General features: G+C 31.2%; 2 protein-coding genes across 5 annotated transcripts in view; one reads left to right on the top strand and one right to left on the bottom strand.

Moving 5' to 3' along the window:
- Positions 1 to 12,193, top strand: part of Frl (formin-like protein) — a 139,958-nt gene extending 127,765 nt beyond the window's left edge. For 3 of the 4 annotated variants that reach the window (XM_076800109.1, XM_076800108.1, XM_076800110.1), the window contains exons 14-17: positions 371 to 815; positions 1,321 to 1,595; positions 2,510 to 2,623; positions 8,326 to 12,193. In XM_076800109.1, the coding sequence (XP_076656224.1) occupies positions 371 to 815; positions 1,321 to 1,595; positions 2,510 to 2,623; positions 8,326 to 8,538 (1,047 nt within the window). In that variant the 3' untranslated portion in view covers positions 8,539 to 12,193. Of the gene's footprint in view, positions 1 to 370; positions 816 to 1,320; positions 1,596 to 2,509; positions 2,624 to 4,793; positions 4,899 to 8,325 lie in introns of all 4 variants that reach the window. The other variant, XM_076800111.1, reaches the window with a different exon arrangement.
- Positions 12,194 to 13,612: 1,419 nt separating this feature from the next.
- Positions 13,613 to 22,607, bottom strand: Cta (Guanine nucleotide-binding protein subunit alpha cta). Its single transcript, XM_076800130.1, has 5 exons — positions 21,186 to 22,607; positions 19,856 to 20,116; positions 19,701 to 19,751; positions 19,402 to 19,619; positions 13,613 to 19,336 (listed from the first exon to the last, which is right to left on the bottom strand). Exons 1-5 carry the CDS (start codon positions 21,405 to 21,407, stop codon positions 18,979 to 18,981), a joined length of 1,110 nt encoding a protein of 369 aa, XP_076656245.1. The 5' UTR covers positions 21,408 to 22,607; the 3' UTR covers positions 13,613 to 18,978.
- Positions 22,608 to 23,105: the final 498 nt, after the last annotated feature.

A 23,105-nucleotide genomic window follows, 5' to 3' on the forward strand; every position in this document is an offset into this window, starting at 1 on the left:
TTAACTTAATCCACTTGTCGTACAGTGTCTTTGCACTTGTTTGGTGCATTTAAATATAAATATAATATTACTCTACCCATGTCTCAATATTAAACAAAATTAATTTATGTTATTTCTAATGTCACGAATCCAATTTTACCTAATGCTTTATGAAAATGAAAACTGAAGTTATTGTAATCCTCATTTTATCTAAGGAAACATATTTTTATTAACAGATGAAATTTTTTTCATATTCGATTCGATTTGAAGGTTAATTAAACTGAAAGTAATTGGTTAGACTCTTAAGCTGTCGCCGTTAACAGTTGTCTATTCAATTATGCAAAAACGGCAGACAGAAACATTGAAACTTAAAAATTTTATTATGTTACAGATCAAAGCATATAGGGAGTACATCATAGAGAAGAAGAACGTAAATCTTCTGACCGAAGAGGACAAATTTTTAATGCAACTGGGTAAAGTGGAAAGGATATCGACCAAGTTGTCCATTATGAACTACATTGGAAACTTTTTTGACAATTTACACCTTATTACCCCACAAATATATGCTGTGATATCCGCATCGAGTTCAGTCAAGAGTTCGAAGAAACTTAGAGCAGTATTAGAAATAATTCTTGCTTTTGGGAACTATTTAAATAGTAGCAAACGAGGGCCAGCATATGGATTTAAACTGCAGAGCTTAGATACATTGCTCGACACGAAATCGACAGATAAGAGAATGTGTCTCTTACATTATATCGTAGCTACCATACGAGTCAAGTTTCCAGAACTTATTAATTTCGAATCTGAACTTATGTATATCGATAAAGCTGCAACAGGTACGTCTACTAATATTTTAATTATACTTGTTTTTAAGACTTCTTGTTAAAAGAATTTAATGTATCGAAATACTCCTTTCAAATACTTAAGAATACGGTATTTATTAAAAACAACAAGAATACATTCAGTTAATTCGAATGTGAAGGCATCCCGTGTTTTCATATTTTTGATATTATTTATTAGTTAAGTGAAGATAATTTTATTTAAATACTACATAGCAAATAGAAACGGTTTTTATTTCTAATATTTTAAGTAATATTTATTTATAATTCTAATATTTAAACGATAAATTAGATTAAATAATTATTCAGATAATTTCTAAGTTTAATGTACAAAAAGTTAACGTTCACATTCTTAAAATGTATGAATTATTAGAAATTTAAATAATCAAAAAATTGTTTGAGCAAGATATATAGATAAATTCACATGTTCTTTTTGTCATTGAACCAACAAACCTTTCCTATTATTATATTATACAACATTATTTTACTTTTCTCATTTCAGTTTCGCTAGAAAATATAACTACAGATGTCCATGAGTTGGAGAAGGGTATGGATCTTGTAAAGAAAGAATTCGAGCTTCGTGGTAAAGAGAAACATAACACGGTACTACGAGATTTCTTGAATAACTCTGAAGAAAAGTTACGTCGGTTAAAATCAGATGCTCGAACTGCTGGTGACGCGTTTCGAGAATGCGTTGAATTCTTCGGAGAAAGTCCGAGACAAGTCGACGCTAATACATTCTTCTCCCTTCTTGTTAGATTCGCAAGGGCATTTAAGGTAAACATTTGTTACATTAGTTTAGTACTTATAAAATGTCGTTCTCCCCTAATCTTCATTCTGCGATATGGTGAAACAGTATGCACCGTGATAAAAAGTCTTTAGACAATTAAACATATACAATTTAAATTGCATACTCACGTTTACTTTTCTAAAGAATACGAGCACGAAGAAATGTTTTAGATAAATGTTGTATTGTACAAAGAGGGATACATTGTGACATTGGATGTTTAACATTGCACGACCGTGTAAACATTCAAGCCGGATATATTGTATTCTTAACAGAAATGATTGAAAAATGTTAATCCCACAATGACACACTGCGGTCCCTCAGACGTCAGAAAAACTTACTGTATACTGATTTTTGTTACTGAAGAATACAGTGGATCTTTGCAGAATTAAGTAATAATTAATATACACGGAAGAGGTCAGGAAAAGACAAATGAGTAAATTCATAAATATTTACCATTTGTATTTAAAAAATAGATTATTCTTAAACGCAGACATTAGAGAAATGGTATTGAAATAATTGTTGCCTTCTGGGACTTTTAATGTCTATCAAAGTAGTCTCCAACCTGTCATTTTTAGACATAAAGATTACTGTTACTACAAATTAGATAGTCCCATGTGCAACTAAATGCTTCAGAAATTTGAATGAAAAAAATCATGGTTTCACATGGTTCTACTTATAGTCAGCTTATTTCGTTGTACAATATATTTCATAAAAGAATAGTACATAGCTAGAAAATCAGGTACTAAAATCATAGTGTGTCTATGTATGTTAGTACATCTTTACAGTTTAAATTTAAAGAAACACAAGATACGACCAATTAAAGCGTATTGATGGATCAATATAATATTGTAATATTGTAATTTAAAAGAAAAGATAATGCAAAGCAAAGCTCTTTTTACAGGCTGCGGATCAAGAAAATGAACAACGTCGTAGGTTAGAAGCTGCTGCTGCGGAGGCTTTAAACACTTCGGAGGAAGTCGTTAAACGAAATAAATTAAACCAAAAGAAACAGCAGGTATATTTTAGTTGTTATACATTTCTTTTTCTTTATTTTCGGGTAAACGTAATCACAATCGTTTATCTGTTTTCTTCTCATAATATTTTGCACGTTATGCATTCACTATTTTGTATTTAGAATAATTTTATTTTCGTATTAACAAATACCTTATTGCAACATACAAATGATTATTATCTAGTTGCAAATGATATGTGTCGTCCACTTTCCTTTTGCTAAGCTTATTAACTTTTCTTCCTATAACTTTATGATTTTCACATTATTAAATGCTTCACTTGTAGCTTGCAGTATAACTTCGTATACTGAAAGCTATGCTTATTGCATCGAACTAATTTTTCAGTTGTTCATTGGACTTTCAATCACACTCTTTAATTTATTTCAACCACTTTTAATGTATTCATACATAACTACATAAACACACTTTCATATATACTTCCCCCTTCTTTTATTCTCTCTCAACATCAATGCTATGAACCTCTTGTTTATTTTTATTTATTAATTAGTTCTTAATTTAACGTTTCAATTTTGATTTTGCAACATAATAACAGTAAGAATTTCTGTAACAAATGATAAAGAAACGTTCAATTATGTAGACTCAAGAATTATGTTATAGTAAAATGTAGGAAGCATCAATCGTATTACTATTTTAAAGAGATATAAAATATAAATATACAATACATGAGTATATTAAAAGACTGTAGTAATTCTTTGTTATTTCTTACCATTTCTAAGTTAAATTTCTTAATGATTACCAAGGTTGGTATTTCTGTGTGGAATTTGTATATTCATACAATATTAATTTTTCATTGGCACTCTACGCTATCTGTATAGTTTCAATATCAATATCAAACTTTATATTTAAATCACGTTTTTTACTGATTATCTTGTATTTCTTTTTTATATCACCTAAAATAAAAATACCAGCCAAACAAACTTCGTATGTTTCAAAATAATGTTATCAAAATAAATTGTTTGATGCTTCCACCTTGTATGTGTGGCATGAGATTAACAGCATACATTCCAAAGCACAGCAGTGCAGTTTCAAACATATTTATTTATACCAAATAAACTGATTCATTTTGTATAACAACGCATGTTTTATGCTTTGCAAAAGAAGTTATTGCCTATCTTTACACTTATATAACATTTCTAGTCATTAATACAGTGCAGTTCAGGGAAACATTATCTATTGTTACTGTGTGGAACATTTTGATTAATTTGTAACTGATCTTGACGACGTTATTATATTTAAAAAGTCAGCTTTTTATTATTTAGATAATTACCTTCACTAACAAGGATATGTTACAGCAGTACAGTAATAGATTTCAACCAAAAATTTGTTGTATTTAGAACAAAACTACTTGGGCATAGTATAGACTTAATTACAATGTTCAACAACAATGTTGCTATTTTTTATAGATTTTGATTTGCTGAATACTTGAAAATTTGTTACCACTGTGTAATTAAAAATTTCTTCTGCTTTAATTGTAAAAGCTATACAAATGCTTCTTGCGTAGAATGATTCTGCAGGCTCTTCTGCATAGAACGGTATATTTTTTTTATAATATTATAAACATTTAGATACGTTTAAACGTTTTATTTAGAGCATTAAGGACCTGAATATGAAAATGACAAAAAATATGTTAAAAAAAAATAATTCTACTATAAATGCACTTGCGTCGTTTCATTTATAATTTTCATAACATACGTCGCGTCGCTTCCAAAGATTTCTTGGCATGTTAGTTTTATACGCTCATATTCATTCAGAAATAAAATTTTTATAAATAATACGTAATTGCAAAAATATTTATACATATGTCCGCGCATTGTTTTTTAATACAAAAAATATGGTTGAAACCGACGATATCACTGCGAACGTATCCAATTAATAATGTAGTAAGATAATGTTTTATCGGAAATAATTTTCACAAATTTCAATGCTCCCGCGGAACTTAATAATATTCAAGGCATTTCTTTTCGCTGCATGTTGTGAGATAGCATGATATATTGCAGGGATTATTTACATAAATATATATAATAATTATTATTTCGAGAGTGCTCTTTTTCGCATTATTTTCGTTTTTCTTTTCTGAACAGACGAAATGTCTAATAAAGGTATCTCACGAACATCTATTTTTCTTATTTGTTACATATTTATTTGGATTTAAAGTCACCGAAATTTTGCTGTAACACGAACAAGAGTCTGTTACACCGGCATCTTAATGAACTGGAGCTCAGAACGTAACAATATAGTGAACGTAACAATTCACAACATGTAAGTCTGTGCTCACTCACTTCCTCCTAATAACATATATTTAATGATTCTACTAGCACATACACTGCACTCTTAAACAACACATGTATAGGTTCAGCTTTTATTATCTGTGCGGAAAACAATACAAAAGACTGTACACCACGTTCGAAAACAGTTCTCAAATAAATCTTACATTGTTATATCCAAAATCTTTTTAGTTACATGTAATAATCAATTTTTATGTAGAAAACTAAGTCGGAGATATTATGAGATTTTATTTAAAAAAACTTAAATGAACTCTCGAAAGTAAAAGATACTTATCTAAAAAGTTTAATCTTATAGTCCGCTGCTATTAATATATGTCATTCTCAAATAAAACACGAAGTTTTTACAACTTTCATCTTTTCGAATATTTATATATTTGACTTATTAGCAAAAATTTGTTAGTATATATTGATAATTATCTACTCCGTTCTAACAGGAATTAATGTGAAGATATTGTGAATAAAAAAAATCCCAGGAATTAAAAAAGACATTTGTTCAACATAATAAATTCGTACTTATACTTTATTTATAAAATACAGTTAATGTAAATACTATAAGAGCATACACTCAAACCGTTTATATTTGAAATCATCAGATTTTAGAAATAATATACATGTCTAAATCATGTTTTTCATAAATGCAATTTTTTGTAATAAAATCTTACGTGCTCTTTCGACTTACTTTTTCAATTAAAACCACCAACGATTTCATCGTCATAAACATCACACATTTTTTATTTATTTTAGAAATGATTGCTACTAATGAAATAACATTTTTGTTTCAATCACTTCTTATACCGTCTTCCAAAATTTATTAAAAAATCACACCGTAAAAACATGAGGTATGCCAATGGCTCTTCATAGTCTGATAACGTATTATTATGTCTGGAACCATTGAAGTAATTCGTGCACATGAAGATTGAAAAACTGCAAACATTTGTCTTATTTTACCGATGAACTGTTTTCCGTAATCCGTGGTATAGGCACATATCCATTCGATTCCTACCATTAAGAGAGAATTAAAAGATGCATCGGCATGTGTTCTAGCTTGCATTGATGTTGCCTGAGAGAAGTCCTCTATTATCACTTTCCTATGCTACTGCCAAGAATCTCATAGAATAGACGCATATGAATTAACAGTACAACTGTTGAGAATTTGAAATTACATTAGATGTACTTGATATTAATTACTAATAATAAGAAAATTTAGCTATGAATAAAACTTTTATTTTTAAGATATATCCACATTGGTAGCCATAGAAATTGCACCGCTGTAATAGTGTCAACTTCATCGGTTTAACTCTTACACGCGCAGAAACCTTTTATGTTATAACAATATTATGGCAACCGATCATTTAAAACTATTAAAATACTATCTAAAATATCCAGCAAACAGTATTTCTGAGGCGTGGTGTGATTTCGTTGGCCACCAATTATCTACTAATTAAATACTTTTTATTTTCAAAAACTAAAACTAAAACTCTCACAGGTAGTAAAGCAGTGAAAAAAAATGTTAAAGTCACGAAATCTCATTATAATTTAAATATAAGGAATACAGATTCATTTTTCATTTCTTAAGTATGTACTTACAGTACGTTTCTCAATAAACAATTAAACTTTGTCAATATATTTTATGAATAAAATTATGGAAAAAATAATACATCATCATTAATAAAGCACGTAATAGTTACGAGAAAAATATTAAATATGAAAGATAATAGTTTTTGTCATGAAACTTTTCTCGTTTAAAAATACTGCCAAATCTATTAAATAGATATTACTTTTAATGATTTTATGCAGTGAATTTTTTTACTAAAAAAAAAGAATAGAAATAGATAATCATTGCTCAAATTAATGTCATTAATTTATGTCATTGTTCATTATAATGACATAAGTTTCAAAAGAAATTATATGCTTATTTTAATTTCTTTATTATATTAAGATGTAAATAACATTCAATTAAGACGGTCGAAAATGACCTTGGACCAAATTAAAAGGCTAGTGGACTATTCGATAGGATAGGGTATCAAGAATAACCATGTGATCTGAAGAAATTCATGAACAATACGTATACCTATATACTGATACTGCAAAAATATAAATTATGTCGCTCTTAAGCTTCAATGGGAAGTTTGCATTTTCCAGTGTTTTTTTGTAGAGGTTTTTGAGTTTTTACAACTAGGATGTTCTGCTTAAAAATCTGTGTATTTGACATCTGATAGATTTTGTCAGAATTTTCACACATATTACTAAATAGGGAAAATAGGCCAAAATCTAATCTTTTCCATTTTACCCCATAACCTGCCCTCCCAGTCGAGATATTGGGTTACAATTTTACATAACATGGTTTTTCTTAATACCATATCCTATCGAATGGTCCATTAGCATCTTAATTTGGTCCAACGGCATTTTGGACCATCTTATTCGGCTATACCCTTTTGCAGTTTAAACAAATACAAACAGCTTCAAAATCAAAACTTTAATCTTTACAGTTGCTTCTTCCATTTACATTCTTTTTAATTACATCCGCATAGAAATAATACGATCGATTATGAAGATCATTGTTATTATTAGGTGAACTCTACCTTGCATTATAAACTAAAACGGTAAAATGAATTCGTTATTTTCATATTAAACTTTTGTATATTTTTTTTTTTATAATTGTCACGCAATATCATATTGTACTGTTACATTTACAATTATTTTCAAATACAAAGATTCTAAACGACTTTTGCAACATTTATAACATTACAGTTAGGGCATCTGGCACAAAATATTCGATCAAAAGCGCGAATCAGATTGTTGAATGAATTATTTTAGCGTACATTAAATATGAAAAACGAGACTATATACATATGTTTATTAGACAAATATGGTATAAGAGCTAATGATATTTCAGAAAAATATTAATAGAATGATGAATTTTTTTGGCTTTTTACCAAATATAAAATAATAAACTGTGACCTCTATGTGAAAATTAAATAGCATAACGAAGCAATAGAAGGAGCATTTTGTAATATTTGTAACGGTGAAAATGATAATAGACATTATTACCACCAAAATGAAAAGCAAACATATTCATTTTTATATTAATATTTTCTTTATACATGATAAGTGTTATCATTACTAGAAATATTTTCCACATTAGAAATATGAATAATTATAATGATAGATACTTGAATCGGTAGATCGAATAATTTTTGCCAGAGTAGTACTAATACTAAATGAAGTCAATGATAAAAGAGATCTTTTCGCTATTAAGAATATTTCCACTTTATCGATTGGTGTTTGTTTGTAACATTTTCAGATAATTCATCGTTGTAGTATCTGAATAAGTAAATTTGTTATAATATATGAGGGTCAATCTGTGAACAAGTGATTAATAAAGTATTGTGACTTTTCAGGACGCTGTGATAAACGAATTGAAAAATAAAACGAGGTTGGTTCAGGAGAAGAAACTGTTGCAGCAAGATGAAGTTTATAATGGTGCTCTGGAGGACATTCTTCTTGGGCTTAGGTCAGAACCGTATCGGCGAGCGGACGCGGTCAGGCGTAGTCAACGTAGACGCATCGATAATCACAGACTCTCTCGCACTGCTGAAGAATTAGAGCTTTAATCCGTCTTTCGTTCAATTTTCGACACGAACAAATTTTTTCCTTCTAGATAACGACGATACGTACTACACTTTCACTATAATTTCTTCATAACGTGTCAAATATCTCTTTCACGGCCTGCTATTTCTCTTATAAACATTATTCTACCCTTTGCAAAAATTATTCAATCAAACAAGTATAGCGTCTATCACTGTAATTATTCATATTTTCAATGTGGAAAATATTTCCATTAACGATAAAAGCAATCGTAATAATAAAACTCGTTATATATAAATAAAATATTAATATATAAACAAATATGTTTTTTTTCATAATGTCCAAATTGAGCAAATTAGACTTTGAAAATTTGTCTGGCGACGTCTATCGTCATCTTAATTGTTAGAGATATTAAGAAATGTTCTATTGCTTTGTTATGCTATTTAAATTTCTTTATAATTTTTACATAGAGCTGGTCAAATTTTTGTTTTTAACACTTTTTTAAAATATCACTATCTATTTTTGGTATTTAATATACGTCCAATTAATTCGTTCAACAATAATATTCACGACTTTGATTGAATATTTTTTTCCAGGTAGTAGGTACCAGGTGCAGTACTTGATTTTGACGGATTATTTTATGACGGCTACCATGTGGACCAACCAAATATAAATTAAATAATTTATATACAAAATGTTTTGCGTGAAGACTCATAAGAGAATATTATATTATGTAATTAATGAAATTTTTGACATCCACTTACTTTTCAAAAAGAGTAAACAACTGCGATATATTATTTATAATGGATTCAACTTGATAATTATAATCCACTAGTAACGAGACAGTTAAAATTAATTTTTAATGAATTGTACATGAATATCTGTATACTCTTAAGAGAACACACTTAAGGATCATACTTGTAAATATGAGTGTAGAATTATGTGTGTTGAAAACTTCAAATTATTAAACGTGAAAGAGCTAATTGCGCGATACATCTTCAAAAAGATTTATAGTATCTGCAATTGTAAAAATCATAAAACAGGAAGAACTCTTCAAAATTTATATTGAAATCTTATACGTGTAGAATGTCGCAGATTGCGTAAAATAATAGAGCCAATGTACTTGCAAACAATGAATCGAAAAAACAGAATTAAATTTTTTTGTTTGTTGAGGCCTTGATCTTGAAATGATTGAGTTTGAAAATTTGTTGGGTGCATTAGTATTTAAAAGCAAAGAAGTAAAGACCATCAGTCGTTAACAAATATGTTAACCAATTTCTATTAATTAACATACATATCGGATAAATTTTTAACTTAGTTTTTTGTAAGTGAAGCTTCATTTGATGAATCAAATGAAAAAATTGTATTCCTTTCTCCGATTTGTTTTTGTTTGCGTGCATTTTGCGAGATTCTATATAAGCTACTTCTACAATTCTGTGTACATTTACTAAGATTTAGGCCATCAAGAACAGGTAAAATTGTTTCATTAGAATTTTTAGTAAACGGTCTCAAAGCACCGACATTTTAGTAGTTGTCTAATGTGTTTCCTGTTACATAAAACGTTAGTAAGAAACTCGGTTAGACATGCATATTCAAAAAAGAAATTGTATAATTATCTTTGCATTGTTTTCCATAATTAATATCTTTAATGATTAGACTCGAAAATGTTTCCCATTTAATTATTGTTGATTGTTATATGCGCTTGAGATATTTATAATTTGTAAATTTAAGTAATATGTGTTAGTCATTTGTTCTAGAGAGTTTCTGGAGGAAAGAAGATGGTGAAAAATTGTAAAACATGAAGCGCATTTATTTCGAAGTCGAATTTAAGTATTAATTTATATGTGTATGAAACGACTGCCGACAAATTACAGGTACTAATTAAGTCACATTCCATGGATCTAAGAAACCAAATCACCTCATGCAGTTTTTTAACGACAGAATGACTATTTTGCACACAAAGCTAGAAAAGTTACATATACTTACGCTAAAAGTTCTAAAGTTCCAAAATGCAAATTTTTAAAGCATATTTTCCTGAAGATCTGAAAGTCAATTGTCTTCTAATCTTCATTAAAACAGTACAACTAAGTAGCAAACGGACGGTAGTGCAATTTAGATTTGTCAAGAAATTTTTTGAAGAATCTATTGTTTTGTAACATGTAACGCATAGAGTTAACAGAAACTTAGTACATTCCGTCAGGACCTCAAAATACGCTCAACATATCAATAAATACAAACTAGAATGTAACACAGTCGTTTCTACTGTAATGCATATAATTAAACATTTCAGCTGCATTTCACACGAACGAAATAAAATGAAAGAAAATAGAAACAGGGGGTATGGCATGTGTCGGCAATTCAGGATAATCAAAGCGAGAAAACACACAATTATAATGTGCGGATACAAAAGTCGAAGCAATTTAAATCTTCAGGCACTACAGTATATTTTAAAAAAAAAGATCACACTACGAAACAAAACAGTTATTTTTAGAATATTTTTCACGTAACCGCGGATAAAGCAAAGTTAGTCGAAATCAAACAGTATGATCGTATATTTTCAAACTGTGACTGATTCCGACTGAAAACTTACCCTGAATTGGTGGTTGCACATCATTGCATAATGAACGCGTATAGTCGGTTTGACTGTAGTAACAGTCGTTCGCGTTGTCCATTACCGAATAACCCAAGATATGGATATCAGAAAATAACTAATTATACGACTTATCTTTCGAAGTATGTATTTTGAAACGTATTGCCAAGCAACACTATGCGCAAACTTTCTACATGCCTTTTCCTGGGTAGTGTTTACATATCCCAAGTTTTTTGGAGGATAATGAAATTGTATTTTCACTTTTGTACGGTTTTGATATTATATGTATATGTGGGACTTGGGTCGGTTGGAACGTAAGAGACAATATTAAATTTAAAAAGTAAAATGTAAGACACCACACACGCACATCGTATAACTACAGACGTATTCTGTTATCTTACTCTTCTTAATCGTAATATACAATATATATATTCCGCACTCATTTCGATGAAATTTTATTCGAATTCTGTAATTCAACCATTGTCGCTTGCTCACAGATTTGACCGTACCTTTAAACGAAAGTGATTGTGATAACACCATTCATGTTGACCCTCACCGCACTCGTTGTAGTCTTCAGTTTGACGACACTGTAACTGTTAATTCTTGGTTTTGACAAACGCACTCAAGACGAACGAACCGACTCATTATCCCACTGAAACCAACTGATATATTTTTAATACTTTCGACTCGATAGTTCGAATCCCAGCTGAACCCTCAAAATTTGTGGGTACTTGGGTCGGTTGGAACGCAAGAGTACATACATTATCGATAAAGCAATGTAAATATAACTGTAATATATTAAATGCGCCGGTAGTTCTAAAGGAATGTAATTACTACTAATAGTAGACGAATTGACAATGTGATGTTTAGATAAGTATAACATCTATATGTTAGTAATATTGTGTAAGTAATATTACTCGTTGCTAAACTGCAAAGGAAAATTTTCAATTGATTGCAGTAAAAAAATAACGTATCTTATGTATTTTTTGCGAAAGTGTAAATATTGTGCATTTTATTAAATAAGTTATGCTAAATAGGCATGTGCTTCACTTTGTATAAAATTTATTACAAATAAAACTGATACCAATGTACCGTTGATACATTATTCTCCGCATTTGCGTGCCATCTTCATCAAATAAATACAAGATTTACTAACTATAAAAGGTAAAGAATAATTTATAGTAAATATTTTTTTCTAATGTTTTATTTTATTTATTGTTTATGTGAATAGACTACATTATTACAATATTTCATGTAAAATATGTTTATATACAAATATACAATATACAAAAGGCACAATATATCTACATTCTTTAGATCATGTATATAGCAAAATGCATATAAAGTGACCTGTACGCGATCAAACATGATTGTACATCATGTTTAACAAATATGTGATTGACTGTTGCTGCTTAACATACATTTTTTTATATCTGTGACGTATACAGACTCATACTGTCAGCATGATGATTACGCAAGCATTCCACTTAATACTAGAGCTCCAGACTACACGTTTACCGTAAACGTACAAACATTATGCGAGAATATTTTCAAAAGTTCGCAGTCTACACACTTGTAAACACCATAATAAGGTGTTTTTAGTTCTTCAAACAGAAATGCTTGTATATACATATAAACGTTTACATTGAAAATAAATATTCCTTTAGTTTGTTCCAGTAAACGACTTTATAAAAGTACAAACATTCAATTTTTTAATGTCTAATAAAAAATATAATGGATATTAATCGGAGCCCTACTTAAGGCAATTAAATTAAAGCGTTTGTGCAAGCATCATGATTGGCAAGTATGTTGAATTTTTTGTAAATCGCTTAAAATAAAATTCACATATGTAAACGAATATCGATAAGAGACAAAAAAACCAGCTCTACTTCTTTGTACGTATTGCAGCATATAAAAAATTGTGCTTTCTATAAAAACTTTCGAAAATAGTATTTAAATAATTCGCGGTCATTCACTCGCCACTTAAAAAGAGTTCTCTATCGATTTCATTAAACATTATTGACGAGTTTATAAGAAATATTGTCATTCTAATATTTGTTCGATTCAATTAAAAACCAAGAACAGATATAGTACTATTTATATATACTACTCAATGTTTTAGACTTATAAAAATTCAGTTCCCAAATTCATCTTCGTAAATGAAAATAAATTTATATTCATCGTATAATTACTTCCATTAACACGGCTAAATATTCGTTGTTAATCTATTCAAAGCGATTGCTTTACGAAACAATAATTACACGTTTAGACATAATTTCACATATTTACAATAAATTACAAATAACGCTTCACCTCAGTTTTGTTCGTTGTAAATACTATCTGTCTTTTTAAATTCAATATTACCGTTTATGGCCGTTTACAAGTGTTCGTTTCCCATGATTTGAGAATGTAGGTATGCGTATAAAAGTACCTAATGTAAGTATAATACAAATCATAATAAAATCGTTTTAAACGTAAATATATATATATATATATGTATATATATTTATATATAACACTGATGTACCATCGTCAACGATATCGTAACCATAGAATATCTAAATTCCATTTATTTCTTTTCACATAGACTGAAATGTGTAAAATCGATTAAGTTGAACAGATTAAAATAATCTCTGCACCTCTAAAAATATAAAAATTATTTTCTCCTTATTTTTCTATCACAAAGTTACTATGCTTTCACAGTCCGCATATTACAATAAAACGTTTTCAACATGTACGTGTACGACGTGCGATGTTTTATCATTCTTCTTCGTTTTATTTCTCCTTCACAATAGCATGGCAGAAAACTTACATGATACATAGTGTGATGTGATCGGTATATAAAAACATTGAATAACATTTTCATTTCCGTTGCAAATAAATTTGTAATAAAGTCAACAGTATTTGCTCTGAATTGATTACAAAAATATATGTTATATTTTAAGTCTTAATAAAATGAACTGTATGTGTAAAAAATGACCTAAGTATCATGAAAATTTCCTATTAAATAGCGACGTTTTACATACATATTATATCTACGTGGACTCCTAGTGTAATTATCAAGAGTATATTTTCCTCTAAAATATTTGTGTAAAAGTTCCAAATGTTATTCTCAATGAGTGTTGATAGAGAAGGCCTTGAAAACCGGATGCCCAGGCATTCAATTATTAACAAATTAATACCTATATATCCAGGTAGCTACCATTACTATGAACCGAATGCACATCATAATTAATGGGATATTGAAAATTACCCAGTAAAAACAATTTTTCATATAAGGTTACTAGGAATATAGTATGCTTAATAGTATTTCATCACACAAAAATATTTAAAAAATAGCAATATTAATAAGTCGGTAAACTATTGTATCAAAGATTTCAGTACACTATGATAAATTATTTACTTAACTCCAAATTGAATATAATTCTACGCAATAAATTGTATCAAATTGAATTTTAGTTGGAAGAATGTAATAACTAGCAAAACTTGATGAAAATAATTTATACTGAAAAGTTTGTAGACAAATTACTTTTTACGTATAATTATAAAACCATACTGTAATGACTGTTACATAGTACTTAGATGTGTTCCACATCTTAAAATCCAGGAAAAGACCTAATTAACTTTTTTTCTAATAAAAATTCTTAAAAAATCCTTATATAGTGTGATTTATTTCACTGGAAGTATTCATTATTATGAAGATACACAATAGTATTAGATGACTGCTTTGCCAATGTTTACATTTTTATTTGCTAACATTTTTTACTTAGTTTTAACATGCAGTGTGCCTGTAAATTTGTACTTCTAGGTTAAATTCACTTTATGTACTGAAATTTGTATAAATTATTGTAAAAACAGTTTACATTAGTGTACTCAATACTTCATTTAGGAACAATAATATTATCCGTTAACATTTCTTTGTGAATTTATATTACTATATTTTTAATTTCGTTACTTAAAAAAATAGTTTAACCAGGTAATTACAATTTTCAGTACATAGTTAACCATAACTATAGTACCTGTATGTACAAACTTGTATTAATTGATTAATTAGATATTCGAATACCTGTAAAACCAGTTTAATCAATGGCCCCATTGATAGATAGGTTCTGTATATGCAGGACATAAAAATTGTATAAAATTTTATATAATCTTTCAAAATAATACTCCATTTCAGACAATAATAATTTACCTACATTACAAAGATGTGGTATAATTTAAAAACGTTCTAAGCATATCAATTAAAATGGACCTGATTAACTTTATAGGAATGTAAAAACATCAGTTAAAGATATACACCAATTATCAAAGTTATACAATATCTTTGCATGATACAGACCATGCAAAAATTTCAACTTCCTAATGTGTTGTATTATTATACTACACCTAAAACTTCTTATATACAAACACAACAAAATATTGATTCTCATCCATTTTAGAACAACTGATACCGATGACAATACTTTTATAAGTATTCTTCGTTTCTATTTCTTCGATACAAAGAGCGAAAGAAACAAAGATTTTATGTAATACATGATCGAAACTGCAGATTAAAATTGTGAGCATGAATACAAATATATTTCCAAGAATATTTATAATGTTATGCATTGTATTAAGCTAATGGAAAATAAGTTACGTAGAGGTTCATTAGGTTTACTTAAAACTCTTTGGTTTCATCATATGCGTTATTACATAAAATCCTTGGTTATAGCAATATTTATAAATTAAATTCAAAATGTTGTTATTTATTACAATGAAATTTTGATTGGTATGATTTTCAGATCAAAATGAAACTATATAACTTATTAGGATAAATTGTTACAATCTGATAGTCCTATTTTAATAATATTAGGTATTGCTGACTGTCATATATTTACAAAACTCATGAGAACGAAAATCTATAAAATAGAATAGCTGCAACTATTTAATTATAGCCCATATGTTTATAACAATAAGAGATTAAACACGATTCTGACAAATTGCTGTTACATACAAATTGAAAAAACCAACTTTGTTTGAATCTTTGTATACAAGAAATAATAATACTGATTAATGTAAATCTTCTTAAAAAATAGTAATGTTGCAATAAGGACCAGTTATATTAAAGTTGAAGTTTAATAGAACAGGCATTATGCATTCACTAAACAAAACCTGTAATCTTTTCTATCAAAATTTTGTAATTCATTGTAAAAAATACTGGAATTTACATTACAAAAACAACAACCTATAAGTGACAAAATAATATTAAAGTATTAGAATTATATTAATTTGAATTGCTTACAAAATGTAATTTATTGTGCAGAAAAGAACAGAACTTCCATCTGCAGAAGTACAAAAACAGAAAAAAAACAACGAATCAGAAAAAATATAACAAACACGAAAATACAAAAGATCATGTAGTTATATTGAAATATCGAAATTCTGTGTACAATTCTGAAGTCGAATTAAAGAAGGAAAGAAAAGATAAAAATTATTGCTTTTTTGTACACAGCAATTTGAACACAAACTGGTTAGTTTCATTTGGTTTATATGGCATGGATCTAGTATTTGGTTTCTTTGTTACTTAATAATTCAATGTTAACAAACGTAATAAACCTTATATAGAAAATAAGTTACTCTTATGTTTGCGAAGACTGTTAAGAAAAAAAAAAGCTGAGGTTAGATTACTCTAATCTAATTGTCAATATGACTGCTTAGAAAACTCGGACGTTTTTCTTAGAATTAGATGTATATTGCGTAAGAGACGGGCAGCGCGATTACGTACGCCTTCAAATGTATGTTCTTGGCAGTTCCCAGAGAAACTGAATCGATAAATATATTTTATTGGTTCCGAAAATTATGCTAATTTTCCAGATATGCGTTTACGAGTGGAGGGTATTGCCTTTTTTGCAGGAAAATTGACTGGTTTCGCGGGAACACAGGTTGAAGCTCCTATGCACCAGTAGGAGCATATTCTACTAACGATGGCGATCAAATTGTTAGAATTGTAAGTGTAGCGACAGTTGGCGATTATGAGAATTCTCATTCCGAAGAGGTCATTGCACCGAAAAAAGAGGAGCAAAATCACAAGAATATTAAAGGTAAGAAAGTTGTCGAAAAATTCGAAAAATGCAAGATCAAAAGGAGCATCGAAGGAGCTATCTTCAGGATAGGCGTGACATTTCAAACTCTGGTACGAGCAAAGAACTGTCAACTCCCAAACAGGCCTTGATTTCAAAGAAATAGAGTGAACAGGTAAAAGATTAGGAAGTATCCAATTCGGAATGTGAAGATGAACTGAAGTTTCGACGCGTTTAAAAAGCGTTAAGATGACCGAATGCTCCTACAGAACGGTTACTCCTATATGGGATGACAAGTGTGAAGAAAGGAGGCTTATAGACTTCGTCATACAAAGAAAAAGGCCATTCCATTACGATTTAGATTCTGAAACTTGCGTGAGACTGTCGCAGAAGAGGTACAACATTAGATGTCGTACTCTTTACAAAATGATACTGAACGGGTGGACTAAGTTGTCGACATGAATGATGATGATCCAACAGTATTGAGAAGTTATTATCATTAATGCTCCAGGAACGATATATCAATCTGAGGGCGAGTATAGCTTAACCGTCTTACTGCCCTACGAAGAGTAGCTGGGCGTCCGATCTTTGTTAGGCCAAGTGTAATCGTCTTATGCAGCAAGCGGCTATGTTTGCGAATACTGGTTATGCCACCAGTATTTTCAATACACGTTTTCATATAAAAGGAAGAAGCGTTGGATTAAATATCTGTACAAAATAGAAAATCTTAGTTAAATTATTAGCAAACTGATCCTTTTTTATACAAATATGTAAAAGCATTAATATTGACAATGTATAGAATACAAGTTACTATGTACAATATATTGTATATGTATATAAGTCTTCTTACAACCTTTTAATATTTATAAAAAGAGGATGGAAACATCTTATCAAAACGTATACAACATTTATATACATGTATGCACAGATACGTGAGGAAACGAAAATACGTAATCGCGATCTAATGACGCTCGATCGCGGCGTTACGGGTATATGTACGTGTATGTGAAAACGTGAGAATGAGAAAAATGACGATTAACGAAAATGATCATCGAGCACAGGACGTGGTCGAGAAGGCAGTTCGTGACAACTTGCTGAATGAAAAGTAACGTGTGTGTGTGTATGTGTGTGTGTGTATGTGTGTGTGTGAGAGAGCCATTTTTATATACCTTTTCTATATACTTCATTAAATATCATTTTAATTCGACGTATCTGTACTTATTTCTGAGTTCTCCTGGTAACCCATCCTACATATTGTCAGTGTCTCATAACGTAAGACGCGGGACGACATACACCTGATACACCTGAAGTAGTAGTGATAATCTTCTCAGCGAATAGCGAGAATGCATGGTACTCAACTGTGTGTGTCTGACCAATCAGACGATTTGCAAATTCCCTTCGCATTCCTTCCGAGTACCACGTTACGAGACATCAACAATCCATATGCATATACACACATGTACATATATATGTATAGTAAAAAATTTCAATGTATATTTTTTCATTAGGCAGCTTTTACTTCCTTTGATGTATAAAACTATTATAAAAAAGTTTAATTTACCGTTATAAACGGAGGTAATCATGTGATTTACATTGGTACACACACACATTGGTATTGTCTTACCAGAACATTTTTTCTAATTAATGTCCTAATCCTTACACGAACTATCATTTTAGTTTACTATGTTTCAAACACTAAATATTTAATGCATACCTTCAGATCTGAAGTAGTTTCACTTTTTAATATATGTGTATATATATATGTATATGTATATATATATATACACATACATATATATATATACATACAGCTATTATTATTGGAGCATCAGCGATTCCAAATTCCTATGCAAAATTGTATCTTTGACTGCATTAAATACAACTTTTATGTTCTCTGTGTCCACTGCAGTAGTGAAGTGATGAAACAGGGATTTTCTCGGGTCCCTTTTGACGCATATAAACATATCCAATATAAAATTTTGCACATCCTTCATAGAACGTGAATCTCCTGTGAACTGTGGAAAGTACCAGCGAACATTTGTATCGGGTGATCTCACTTTTTTGTCTAACAAATCAGTTTTATTCAAAAACAAGATGATAGACATTCCACCAAATATCATATTATTAACTATTGTGTCAAAGATATTTTTCGATTCTTCCAATCGATTGGTTCTCCTGTAAATAACATATAATTTTTTAACAGTTATATTTTATTGGTACGAAGATAAATAATAACGTACCTATCTTCCAACAATACTTGATCAAATTCGGATGATGACACAAGAAAAAGTATAGAAGTAACACAATCGAAACATTGATACCACTTTTGTCTTTGGGATCTCTGTCCGCCGACGTCGACAAATAGAAAAGGGATGTTATTAATTTGTATAACAAATTCTGAAATTCCTTTCGTAGCTTTCCTACAGTGCAAGATATCCTGGTGTGTAGGTACATAATCCTGTAAATGATAAAATTTATAGTACTTAAAGAATACTATATTGTAATTATCAGAATAGTGTGAAAACATTATAGAATTTACCATCCTCGCAATCCTGTCAAGATTATCCAAGAAATATTGAACCGAATCACTCTGCAATTAAAAAAAATACTCGTAAGGTATCAAAACAATAGTGATTATTGGTGATTATTAATGAATTCATATATTTGTATTTAAAACACGCAAAAATATCTTACTAATTGAAATTCTCTCCGTCTATCAAAGGCTTTTCTGATCGACGCATCTTCCCACAAACTTCGTAAAGCTGGCACATAATGAAGAAATAACCTAGCATCTAATACCATAGTATTTTCAAATTTCAGTAACTGATAACCAATATCGTAGTTTTTAGGGTTTTCCCATGGAATATTCAATTTGTCACGAGCATCGACCAATACCTTCATTCCTTTTATTATATTTTGATAAATTACATGTTGGTATTCTTTGATCAATTCAGGCTGAAAAGGAGAGAAAGAATACCATAAACAATAGACATTATTTATAAATAATATACAGGGTGTGCCCAAAAATGTTGTGCTTCCTTGAAAGAGGCGATTCTCTCAAGGTCATTTAAAATAACCTTTTCCTCTACGAAAATGTTTTCCGCGATTTCGTTAAAGAATTATTAACGAAAAACACGGACCAATCAGAACGCGGCTACAGCGGCTTCCGCTGAGCGCGGCGTTGGCATTGGCCGAGCTGGAAACCGTCCACTGTAGCCGTACTCTGATTGGTCCGTGTTTTTCGTTAATAACTTTTTAACAAAGCCGCGGAGAAGATGTTTGCAAAGGAAAGAGTTACTTCAAATGACCTTGAGAATCACCCCTTTCAAGGAAGTAGAACATTTTGGGACACCCTGTAGATTATTTGTAGAATGCAATTGATTGTATACATTTGTTGTTTATTCAGAAATAAACATCAATAACAGACTTTCAACTAAATCTCTTCATAAATGACTGACAGCTTGTTTAGTGTACTGTAAGATGTAGATTTTATAACGATGAATCTGATAAATGACAGAAAGCGTGTGGACACAACGGTCTGCGTTAGACATTACATTGCTAGTATTCGTACATTAGTTTCGCATTTAAATTCTCCTTATCTGAAACTAATTAACTGGTCAGAGTAAGATTTAACAAACAAATCTTTACCACTTAATTTGATTGAAAATAAGACTATGAGAATCTGAATGTGAAACAGAAGTTCACGGTGTCCTTTCATAATTGAGAACACAAACAAGTAGTCGAACAACACTTCAAAGATTTTAAATGAAAAATTACAAGAACCGTTCAATCGTGCGTCAGAGTTACTTCCTTATAAATCTGAAATCATGTGTTTCGGTCGACCACCTTCTCATAAACGAAGAATCTATTTTAACAGCTATAACAACACTGACAGAATCATTCGGTCGAACTGGAAATTTCTCCGAGTGAATGGAAAACGTTTGGAGCAACGAATAAAGAGAAAGACAAGGAAAGGAAAGGAAGGAAAGTGTTCGATCGTGGAGAAGTCGAGGATGTGTCCTACCTCGAATTTAATTCCGTGAATAATTCGCATCTGTTTAAGGAATGTCGACTTTCCGCTCTCGCCCGCCCCGAGGAGCAGCAGCTTGACCTGTCGTCGGAGAGCCTGACGATCTTTCTCCAGCATCCGATCGATCTCCTGACTTTTGTAACGCTGCTCGATCTCCTCGGGGCTGAACTTGAACCGCAGGCAACAAGTACACGACCACGTTAAGGACCCCGCCATCTTGCTACCCTGCTACCCTCCTCTTCCTTCCGTCCTTTTTTTTCTTCCGTCTTTCCGTGTCAGGCCGTCCTTCCGAAGGAATATATCCTTGATTGTCTAAACACTGTACACGCATACACATCCACGCGCGCGCACACACACACACACGCGCGCACACGCGCGCGCACTCCTCGTAGTCGTACACGAGTACGAGTCCCGTATTCACCAGCTACGTACCGTAGCAGTATAACGTAATGCACGTAACGAAGGGACCACCCCTTCCGTGAACAACCTGTTCGTGATTGCACCGGGGATCAGCGAACGTCGCGCGATTCAGAACCGCATTTCTCACCTAGGCGTAACCGACTAGGGGAACGCGACCGCCGAACCAACGTTAAAACACACGTCGTCGGTTCAACTCGGTTAAACTCTCCACACCTACCGTTAATCGCGAGACTCACGCCGTTGGCTGCCCACACGATCCTCTCTGGTTCCTCGCGAATTGGACATGATTAAATAATCGTTCTAATTACCGAGGAAGAGAACTAACTCCCGCTCATCGTTCTCATCGCACTTTATCTTCGAGTAGGAGACACGATCCCCTGTCGCCTTTGATGCCCGAGCACAAAACTTCTTCTCCTTTTAACTAACAATCAGCACCGTATTCGACACATAGGACACGCGTACACACCTGCGTTCTTCTCTGTCCGAGGAAACAAACGTACAAGAAGTTCACCTATACCGAACTACATGATAATAATGCGGGGGAAGAAATATGCGAAACGACGAACGGGAAAACGTACTCCCCACCACGACGACATATTTGTTGTGAGATATACTACCGTGATGCATACACGTATCTACACGCACACACACATCCTCGGTGTCTGACACCGACCGAAAGTGCACCTCCTGACTCGGCCGCGTGATCGGTTTTGCGCGCTGTCATTCGCTGGAAGACCTTTCCTTTTTTCTTTATCCTTGTCGATACTGCGATACGTGCGACGATGATCCCTCTTGAACATCGTGCATCAACGATCATACGGTTTTCATTCCGTGGTGGGGAGGAAACGATTCATTTTTTCATTTCTCTCTCTCTCTCTCTCTCTCTCTCTCTCTCTCTCTCTCTTTCATTACTCAATGATCCGCTTTACTTCCGATTTCTCGTACTGCAAGCCGGTCTTTCAATAGTGTTGAGGGATTGACGACAGTGATGGGCACCATCGACTAAAAACTATCGACTAAATCGATAGTAGCCAACTACTATTTTCAGTCGACTGATTTTTTAAACTATCGACTGAATTAGTAGTGGTTGGGTTACTATTTTCAGTCGACTGTTTCACACGTCGCCATCTTGAAATTTCAAATGTCAGTGTCGCACGATGAAACGAAAAGGTTAGAAATACATGATTATGACAGGACGTGCAAATATGCAAGTAATGAAATATGTAATAGATATTTCAATACTTTAATTCATATTAGATGTTAAAATCTTATTGCTATTTATGCGAAATACTTTAATTCATATTAGATGTTAAAATCTTATTGCTATTTATGCGATATAAACTATATATGTGATATACGTAGGCATAGACTATAGCCCGCAATCTAGACGTAACCACTAAAACGAAATTTCAGTCGACTAAAAACTATCGACTAAATATTCGATAGTATGTAGTAACTAAATAGTAATTAGTCGATAGTTGAATTTAGTCGATA

The sequence above is a fragment of the Halictus rubicundus genome, chromosome 14 (assembly GCF_050948215.1).
Source record: "Halictus rubicundus isolate RS-2024b chromosome 14, iyHalRubi1_principal, whole genome shotgun sequence".
NCBI lineage: Eukaryota > Metazoa > Arthropoda > Insecta > Hymenoptera > Halictidae > Halictus > Halictus rubicundus.